The following is a 10685-nucleotide window of genomic DNA, read 5'->3' on the forward strand; positions in this document are numbered from 1 at the left end:
CTTTTCTGCTTTTGTGTTGCCCAGAGAGGTTCACACTCCATGCTGGGCATTCCTTCCACTCTGTGCTCACTCTCTTATAAAGCCAAGACCTACTTTCTGTGCAGGTTCTAGAGAATCACAGAGTATTTGCACTTCACATCCTTGAAATGAAGGTTCCCCCCACCCTTTCTGACAAGACTTAACAATGTGATAGGCAAGATCTGGGGGCAATATGGAGAGAACAAAGAGATTCATTCTCGCTGGAAACCTGCTCTTCTTCTGGGATTCCCCAGAATCTTAGAACTAGGAAAGACCATAGAAGTTATCTAGTTGAACAGTTTTATCTTCCCATTGGGGAATTAAGGGGATGTCTACCAAAGCCTATGAAAATTCCAGCAGCAGAATGGGCAGATGAGAACAAGTTGTTCCAAAGCTCATGCAGACAGCTGAAGCAAAGCATTGTAGCTCACTCAGAGCTTGGTCAGACATCAGAAATGCCAAGATCATGCATTGCAACCCAGGGCACCACCAGTCGTTTTGACATTTGTCCTGCCACTGGATTTTGATGACTTAGGAAGAAACAGTGAAGCTGATGACTTTATGCAACTCCGCCTCACTTAAATCCAATTAACAAGTCAAGACCTCACCCCATGATGAGGACCCCATTGGTCCTCTTCAAAAACAAAAGACAAACAACAATGATAATAGATGAGAAAATAGAAACAGCAGGAGGGAAAGCTTGTGTGCCCAAGGTCACATGGCTAATGAGTCTTCAGCACAGTGCTCTCACCATAGCACTATGGTAGGCCAGACTTGAGTTAAATGTGACGTAGCCAGGAGCTGAAGAGGACTTTCAGGGTGCATGATCTAGGTCCTAGATCTAAGAACAAGGCTCTCAGGAAAACAGAGGTTGTTTGGAGGGGAGAGTCCTCTCCAAAAAGTTGTCCCACCCATCTCTGGAGACCTCCTTTGCCCTGACTGAATGAATCTCTAAATTGGCTGCTACCACTAGGGCACCACCTACAGGCAAGAGAAGGCTTGGGTTTCTCCTGGGGAAAACAGCTCATGGGGAGCCAGACTCATGATACCTTTAGTTTCCATGGCTTAAGTAAGGCAAGCTATGGATCAAATAATTAGACTTCGAAGATTTTATTACTTCAGAACTAAACAGATACCAAGGCTTGCCTTCCCTCTATGAGACTGCAAAAATAATTTCATTTCTTTAAATAATTGAAGTGCCAGGGGACTAGGAATACCCTAAAACCTCATTCCTGAAATTGATCTGAGAATGAAAACAATGTTCTCTTTCTTTTCTCATCTCCCAGTGGTGCCCATTCTCCAAGTCCAAACCTTTCTTATCATACTCATCCCTTTTCAGTCTTGTTCATAATTACTACTGCACATGTATGAGCCTACCCACCTGATTTCAAGCATGTTGTTATCAGTGATAACATCCTTGCATCCTTCACAGGATCCTTCATACGGTAGACACTCAGGAAATGTGTTTTGCTGAGTTGAAGTGGCTAAAATACACACACACACACTCTCTCTCACACACACACACACACACACACACACACACACACACAGAGGCTGTGAGTAAGCAATGCTGAGGTTTGAGCTGAGTACTGATTACAACAGACCTAAACTTCTAGTTTCCAGAAGCACACCAAAACATTTGCTAGTAGTGTGACCTCGGTGTCCCTTCCTCTTCAGGCCTCACTTTCTTCATTGGTAAAATCAAGAGGTTAAACTAGGCAGTCTGTAAGCTCCCTTTCACCTCTGACATGCCATGATTCTAGGGCACTAAATCCATGGTGTCTCTCTCACATTCCAGGTGCAGTGGTCATTGCCTTTGTCATCTGCTGGCTGCCCTACCACGTTCGTCGCTTGATGTTCTGTTATATCCCATCTGATCACTGGTCCCCGTGAGTATCTGCCTCATGTTATGTAGATGCTGGTGTCTGGGTACCTGAGGAATTGAGGGCCTTAAGGGAAAAAAATGATTCCTCATATCATCAAACCCAAGCCCCTGTGCTAATCAAAGACCCAATTCAGGGATATTGGCTCTACCCTTCAATGATGCTGGCAGGCCTCTCAATGACCTCCACAAGGGTATGCCATTCAATTCCATACAAGGCTGGATGAAAAAGTTGGTGCTAAGTCTTCATTTGAAGCTACCTCTCCACCCCCTTTATGGTGCAGTGGATAGCGTGCTGAACCTGGAATCAGAAAGACTCATCTTCTTGAGTTCAAATCTGACCTCCAACACCTACTAGCTATGTGGCCCTGGCTATCACTTAACCCTGTTTGCCTCAGTTTCTTCATCTGTAAAGTAAAACTAGAGAAGAAAATATCAAGCCATTCCATATCTTTGCCCAGAAAACCCCAAATAGGGTTACAGAAAGTCAGACACAACTGAAACAACTGAACAAAAACAATCCCACCCTCCCCACCCCTCCCACCACCATGTCCTGTGCCTCAGGACCACAAAGCCGGGACTTCCCTCAATGTGTTGGAAAGTATATCAGACTTCAGTTCCAAAAACCTGAATTTGATTTCAGGCTCTGATACTTTGTGGTACGGAGAAAAGAGAACCGAATTTGACATGTAAAAACCTATCTTTGAAAATCAGCTCCAACTATCCATATGACCTTAGATAAGTCTCTTAACCTCTCTGAGCTTCATTTTCCTCATTTATAAAATGATCATGATAATAATGCATGAACTAACAAAGAATAGTGACAAAAAAAAGCTTTGTAAACCTTAAAATGATACATCATCAAGTCATTCAGGGCCTCTTCTGTTCTAGTCACTATGCCAAGTGCTAAGTGTTATGTTAATATATGTAATTGTCAACATCATCTTCATCAGCATTATCACCAATGGAAGAAACCTGGTATAGTGCAAGTCAGGAGAGCTGAGTTCTAAGCTTAACTATCTGTGGCACCAGACAAATTGCTTCTTCATCTCCGGGTCTCAGTTTTCTGCTCTATCAAATGAGGATGTTGGACTAGATCATCCTCCAGCTCAGACATTTCACTCTTTTTTTCATAAGAAACCTTAGGAGTCCTTCAAAAAACAAGCTTTTCTAACCTAATTTGGGTAGGATTTCATTCACCAAAGTGTGATATAGACCTTTTTCAATAAAATTGTGGGGGTGGCTAGGTGGTGCAGTGACTAGAGCACCAGCCCTGGAGTCAGGAGGACCTGAGTTCAAATCCAGCCTCAGACACTTAACACAAAAACTAGCTGTGTGACCTTGGGCAAGTCACTTAACCCCAATTGCCCTCAAAAAAAAAAAGGCAAAAAAATTATATATTGTGCAAATTAAGGTGCCTTTGACAGTCCTCACTTCCCTTCCCAATAGGAAATAGCAACATGCATGTCTCTCCACAAGCTAAATCCCTTGGCATGCTCCCTCTATGCCCACCAGTTTTGAGGAGGGAAACCCAGTTCTCCTCATTGTACCTTCTCCATCCCTTTACCAGGTCACAAGATCATAGATTTCAAGCTGGAAGGGACCTAAAAAGCCACTGAGTTCAATGACATACCATGTGCCAGAGGCAGAATTCGAACTCAGAGCATCTGAATTCAAATCCAGTACCTTTCCATTGTGCCCCTTTTCCTCTCATAAAGACCACAGTAACCTGCTCATCCCCTTAAGCCCAGAAGCCCCTGGCAAAACTCAAAACCCCTGAAGGTGAAGATCAATCTCTGAAAGTAGATTAGAAAATCAGAATTAGGATCAGGATTGTGATGGCTTCTCCTTCCCAGCTTTTCCCAGCCCTGGAATAATATTATTGTTGTTTCTGTTGTGTCAGACTCCCTGTGACCCCATTTGGGGTTTTCTTGGCAGAGACACTGAAGTCGTTTGCCATTTGCTTCTCCAGCTCATTTTATAGATGAGGAAACTGAGGCAAACAAGATTAAGTGACTTGCCCAGGGTAGCATCTGAGGCCAGATTTGAATTCAGAAATAAGTCTTCCTGACTCCAGGCCTGGAACTCTAACCACTGCACCACCAGCTGCTCCACCAGCCCTAACACAGAGAGGTTTTAGAGCTGGAAGACCCGGGTGCTCAGAAATCATTCTTGTATGACCACCTACATCTTTAAATATAACAAAACACACTACAATAACTTTATTAAGCACCTACTACTGGCAGAGCCATGCTAGGGATTAGGGAGGATATGTTAGATAAGATTCTTCCCTGCCCTCAAGGAAGACACCACCTAACAAAGGAACAATGTAAATGTCATAGCATTTCAGAATGTAAAAAGTCCTCAGAGGTCATCTTGTCCAATCTATACCTAAAAAAGGATCCTGTAAACAGCATTTCCAACAAATCATCCTCAGACTTCACTTGAACACCTCCAGTTTCTGTCCAGTCCACTTTAAGGATAGGGCCCAGGCCTGTGATTTCATTGCTATAAGGATGTATTGGGATGTATGGAGTGTTAAGGGAGGACAGGTACCTCTGGAGTGAGGGCTTACTGAGAACTTTTCAAGGCTGCTTATCCAGCTTTGGGTCCAACTGGTCACTCAACTCTTACCTGTGAGTCCAAGTAGCTGTAGCACGCTCAGTGACCGCACCCCAGCAAAATCCACTTCATTAGAGGGGATCACAGCCTTTTTAATGAAGTGCCATTGGCTCAGAGCTCTGCCTCAGTGGTTCTTCTTGCAGAATGGGCAATTATAATCACTACACCACAGCTCTGTAGTCATCAACCCCAGCAGAGAAACTCTTCAGGAAAGAACACTGTGGCCTTAAACTAAGCCAGTTAACTTCAAGTGCCAACTACCTTTTTTTGCTTCCCTTAAAACAAAAAGTTCACAAATAGCAATTCCTCCCCTTTTCAACCATATTACCACTCCCAAGTCCTTGAGGAGAGCCAACTAAGTGGACAAGAAAGATGTGGTTTCCCTCCCCCCCAGCAAAATACCAGTAAGCAGGTCACTCTGTCCTCCTTCACAAAGCCTGCTTTGCTCTCCTCAATAGCTGTCAGCAAGCCTCTGAAGGGCTATTACTTGGCAAATGAGCCCTTGCCAGGAAACCAGAAAAGGAAATTTTGCTTAGGCTACAGCCTTGGGGTATTTAGGTGAGAAGTGAGGGTGCTCATGACTCAAGATTATTCATAACAAGTCAGTCAGTCACCCAAAAGCCTAGAACAATTTGGATGAAATCTAAGAAGATGCAGAAAATTAACTAGGTGGCTCAGAAAATAATTAGGGGAAGCTACCTTCAGATAGCTCAAAAATATACAGGATCAAAGCCAGGTTCTAATTAATGATAGATAAAAGCAGAGGTCTGCCATCCACATGTTAGCAAGTATTTCAAGTTTACATGTTCCTTGTTAAAAGCTGGCTTTGCTGTCTCTGATAGTAGGAAGGACACCTGCATAGGGTGGACAGTTGGACTGATGGCCTCAAAGTTCCCTTCCAAACCTGAGATTTTAAAGTCTGTTTCAAACTTGAGAGGTAGTGAGGCACTGTGAAAAGAGTGATAGATTTGGAATCAGGAAGAACTGGGATAAAATCTCATCTCAGATACTTGAGAATTGTGTCACTGGGGAAATCAACTTCTCTGTGTCCCAGTTTCCTAATCTGCAAAAAGAGAGAGTTGATCTATATGACCTAATTTCCTCTTTGCTCAAAATCTATGACCTTATGATTCAAAATAAGAATCAACTTATTCTATGTCACTCTAAAGAATAAAAATGGCACCATTGGCTAGATGTTGCAGGAAGGAAGAATTTACTCCAGTATAAGGAAGAACTATTCACTAATTAGAGCTTTCTAGCAATGGCTGCCTTGTGAGGTAGTAAGCTTCTGTCACTGAAAGCATTCAAGTGGAAATTAGATGATCATTAAGAATATTACAGAAGAGCCTCTGGCATTAAACTTGAACTTCATGGTTTCTAAGGTCCCTTCAAGTGGATATTATTAGATTTTATTATTTCAATGGTTGTCTAATTCTATGACCCAGAAGGTTGTCTCTGTCCTTTTTGGCTTGTGTTTCAAAGCCCTCTAATGTACTTGGATGCTCTTCCTTCCTCTCTCTCCTTTACTCTCCAGGTTCCTCTATGATTTCTACCACTACTTCTACATGCTCACCAATGTCCTCTTCTATGTCAGCTCCACCATCAACCCCATTCTCTACAACTTGGTGTCGGCCAACTTCCGCCAGATCTTCGTTTCTACCCTGGCTTTCCTCTGCCCTCCCTGGAGAAGAAGGAAAAAAAGGCCGAGGCTCTCCAGGAAGTCCAACAGCATCTCCAGCAACCACACTTTTTCCAGCAATGTCACCCGGGAAACACTTTACTAGAGCTCCAGAGAGTTGGCTCCAGGGTCATGGAGGAAGGAATGGAAGCTGATGCCACTCCACCCTGTTCTTCCATAGTTTGAGTGCATGTGGTGGTATATTTGGCACAGTGATGTCATTCATATATACCTTGGCCTTTCACATCTTGTAACTAGCATCTATCCATTCATTTGGTGTTGGGGGTGGGGGGTGGGAAGGGGCATTGCTGGCCTGGGTTCAGACAAGAGGTCAGCTAGGAGTTCCACCCTTTCTTTTAACTTCTAAGAATTGAAATTGAGACAATCTGTATTACAGGATCTATTTGTTTTCAGCATAAAAGTGTCCACTGCTCCCACCTCTGCCAGCCTTCCCTCCCTCTTTCCTTTGAAAGCCCAGTGATGTGATTATTTCTCCCAGAGGCACCAAACAAGGACTTTAATGAGCAGATATTAGTATTCAGCAAGAAAGGGTTTCTTTGTTGTCCACCTAACGGATATTTAGAGCCAGGGACATGGACAACTAAATGGGCTCCTAGATCTGGGTGATTACTCACAGATGCGTCTCTGCTGAGTGTTTGTTACTAAGTTCAGCATGTTCCAGGGAATCAGTAAGAAAGATGATGCTCGTGAAACCAGAAAAGTGCCTCTGTTCAGCTCAAGTCATTGTTCTCCCAGCCTCAGTTCTATCTACAAGCTTAGAATTCCGGTCCAGAAGAATAAACGCATGGCTGAGCCTGGAAAGGGTCACTGAATGAGATCCTTAACTGCCCAAGCAAGTTACTATGGGTGGAAAGAATTCCTGAGATAATCATGCCAGAAGGCTCTTGCACAGAAGGAGTCTCACCTCCTGCTTCTAGTTCTCCCCTCAAGATCAAAATTGTTTTGACCAATCCCACAGGACATACTCCAGGCCCTATATTAAGAAATGATATCAGAAATGGAACTCCTCAGCCCAGGCTGACCACCCAGGCCACTCAATCACTCTCCTGGTCTAAAAGCAATTCTGATCCTAAATTCAATTTCATTTAATTCAAAATATATTGAGGTGCAGCTAGGTGGCCCCATGGATAGAGCACCAGCCCTGGAGTCCAGAAAGCTTGAGTTCAAATCTGACCTCAGATGTTTACTAGTTGTGTGACCTTGGGCAAGTCACTTAACCCTGATTGCCTTCTAAAAAAGTATTATTGTTATCATTTTTGAGTACCTACTACATATAGGGTACCATATCAAATGGAGAGATCCCTTACTGGATTCTGTGAAAAGAGAAACAAATCTTAATTTGCTCTCCTCAGGATCGAGAAAGTACTCTCATTTCAGCCTAGTGTACATGAAGCATCCTCCTTTACACTCCATCAGCTGGTAAAGACCAGATCAGACCCAGATGCCCATGAAAATAGTCCAGTTATATCCCTACTAAACCCAGACCAGGCTTCTGGCCAGGTTGTCTCTCCTCTCCTTTCTCCCACAATCCCAGGAGCACAGGGAATATTCTACTCTAATTTCATTCTCCACTCATCCAGGTCAATGCATGGGAGCAAGAATGAACATGGAAAAATAGAATTTGGTGGGAGGAGAGAGGAAGAAGATGAATATTTCTTTCATTTCTCCTCTCCCACCCTTGACCCTCCTCATATTATTAAAGTGACTCTATTGACTGGCTTCACAGACTGCTCCCCCCTCCACCCTCCCCATCCCCATACTCCCTTTTATTCCATGCTTCTGAATTCTTTGGGCTCCTGAGAATTCCTGAAAATCTAGTCGCCTCCCTCCATTCCCTCAATATTTACTCCTGGTCAATGTAACTTAAGTGGAGATCTTCCACAGGAGGAATCATAGGTTACAGGAATTTGTTTAAACGAGAAACAGAGAAAAGTTGCCTGAAGACAGAAGGTCCCAAGATCACTTACCACCAGCCAGCAGGCTTTGCAATTCTCAACAGAGGTGCCACCAATAACAGAGAAACCAAGGTTCTAGGCAGAAGGCTGAAGTCCTTAACCTTCTTGAGGAAATTACTATTTCCTCAAGATCAATCCCAAACACTAGATAAAGCACTTCGTAAATGTTTGTGATTGACTGATTGATTGACTGTACACTTATCCAAAGCAGTCCTGATTTTACTTGGTGAAGAGGAGGGAGAAGAAAAGTGAGACATAGCTTTATCCCAAAATATTGGAGAGAATTCATGTTGGTTAGAAATTAGGCTGTGCATGAGGTTTTTCTTTGTCCCAAAACTGCAACTTTGCACAGAGGCAGAGTCAAACTCGGTGAGGCAAATGACTTAATAGAGAAGGATCAAATTAGGGTGCAGAACTTTGCTTCTCAAAATCTTTCTCTTGGTCCTATAGACCTGTGGTCCTACGAGTCAAAAATTCTCCTGTATGTAAGGCCACTATATCAGACCCCAAAGAGGATGACTTTGATATCAATTGGCCTTTACTTCAAAATGGGATAAGCAGAGAAAAAAAAAGCCAGGCTGTCAGGTGAGAGACCTGCAGGCTACAGCTAGTTGTATGACTGATTATTGTTTCTACCTACTGCTGGAAGACCAAGCAAGCCTCCAGACTGAAACCACCAGGAGCTCAACATGAGTCCTCGGCAGCCCAAGGTCTTAAACTTGAATATTCAGGAGAAGCTGATAATAGCAGCCTCCTGAATAGTGCCTGTGCATCCATTAGGCCTCTGCCAGACAAACCAGAGTTGGTTAAGAGCAGCTCAAGCTCACCTGGACACAGGGATCCAGATTTTCCCCAGTGATGGAGAAGTTTTTCTCTGAGGGCACTATTTCTGATCTGCCAGAACACTCCAAGAAAGGGTGTCACTTCTATCAACCTTTGCAGCTGGTCAGCAGGTTTTGTCTCCTACTTGATTATTAGCTGTAGAGGAAAAAGTTATGCATGACTTTCTGCCTAAGTGTCAGAAATTTTAAGATAACGTGTTCTGGACAGAGCAGCAGCAGAGTCCCCAGAGGAGCTGAAGCATGGAGCTACTTTGAACGGATGTATTTTCCTTTGAAAAAAATAGAGCAACTGAAGGTCAAAGGCACCTCCAGACCGGTGAAGATTCAGGGAGTTATTCTCTTGGTTCACTCCACACCTGTAGCTCCTCACAACAGGATTTCAGCTAGGCAGCATTAGCAGGGACCTCCCCCCAGCTCAACACAGCTCAGGCTGTGTATTGATACTATCCTTCCCCTCCGTATTGGGCTCATAAGCCAGCACCAGTAAGGATGTCTGACAGGAGCTAACAGTTTTCATTCCAGCTCTGCCATTAGCTTGTTGTGTGGCCAAGCAAGTCAGAACCTCTCCAGAATTAAGTTTCCTCATCCATAAGATAAAGACAAATGCTATGCACCCTGCCTACCTCCAGGCAGTGAAATGAAGATGAAATGAAAGGATATGTGAAAGTACTTTAAAAAGTATAAATTATGCTATGAATATAGAGTATTCTTATAAGACGGGGAGGAAAAGGGAGTGATTAGAGAGGCAACAGTCAAAAGAAGTTAGATGAAAAGTACTTGGACTTGGATTTCATCCCATCAAGTATCTTACAAAAAATAGAGTTAATGTGTCCACGTCACCAGGCGTGATGTTTCAGATATAGCCCAGATGTTGTCTATCAGTGTTAAAATAGCTTGTTCTCTTTTTGATCAAAAACACAAACCCCAGTATATAAAGCATGTCTTCAGCCTCCTTTTGTGAAAACCTGTTTTCCTTGCTTAGCTCCTTGTCCAAGGTGTCCAGTGATATGTGCTGGAATTGTGCAGAAACCAGCTCTCCTGTGTTCCTTAAAGTTGTCTTCAGTAACTGGATTCTTGTGTGAATGGCTGAAACAGCTCACAGGAAAATCCAGCTCTGCTATTGCCACTTCCTGCTTGAAATCCCTCAGACTGTGAATCCAATCCTGCTTGTGTTGTACTTGTGGTAGAAATAAGTGAATTGCACATTCAAATAAATGAATAAAAAGCTAAGCCCTGTGCGCTGTTTTTAACCGGGTTCCAATGGAAGTGTGACAGCTCAAGTAACAATCTGCCCTCTCCACCATAATTCAGTAGAAGCCAAGTGACACTGTGTTGAGAACATTTGCCAAGAGAATGAATGACCACCTTTGGTCACCAATACCCCTAAAAACCTGGCCTGAAACAAAGTCATAAGACTGTGGCAATCTGCAGGATATCACTATCTTACCAGCAAAGAGGAAGGCTTTGAACACTTCAGTATTTTGAAGGACCAGTGCTTGGAGGCAGCACAGTGTAGAAGACAGAGTATTGGGACTTGGAGTCAAGATCTAGATTCAAATCCTGCCTCTGACTCTTGCTAGACATGAGGCCGTTACCAAGTCATTTAACTTCTCCAAGCTTCAGGTCTGTCATTTGTAAAATGGGAATAGCAACATCAATAGTATTGA

General features: G+C 43.3%; 1 protein-coding gene across 1 annotated transcript in view; it reads left to right on the forward strand.

Annotated features, from left to right (window-relative positions):
• NTSR1 (neurotensin receptor 1) overlaps positions 1 to 10196 on the forward strand; it is a 143471-nt gene extending 133275 nt beyond the window's left edge. Inside the window, exons 3-4 of the mRNA XM_069072556.1 lie at positions 1817 to 1907; positions 6057 to 10196. Coding sequence (XP_068928657.1) covers positions 1817 to 1907; positions 6057 to 6306 — 341 coding nt within the window. The 3' untranslated portion in view covers positions 6307 to 10196. The remainder of the gene's footprint in view (positions 1 to 1816; positions 1908 to 6056) is intronic.
• Positions 10197 to 10685: the final 489 nt, after the last annotated feature.

Source organism: Petaurus breviceps, unplaced genomic scaffold (assembly GCF_028583685.1).
Source record: "Petaurus breviceps papuanus isolate PSGF00001 unplaced genomic scaffold, PetGlider_PUasm1.0 90847, whole genome shotgun sequence".
Classification (NCBI taxonomy): Eukaryota; Metazoa; Chordata; class Mammalia; order Diprotodontia; family Petauridae; genus Petaurus; species Petaurus breviceps.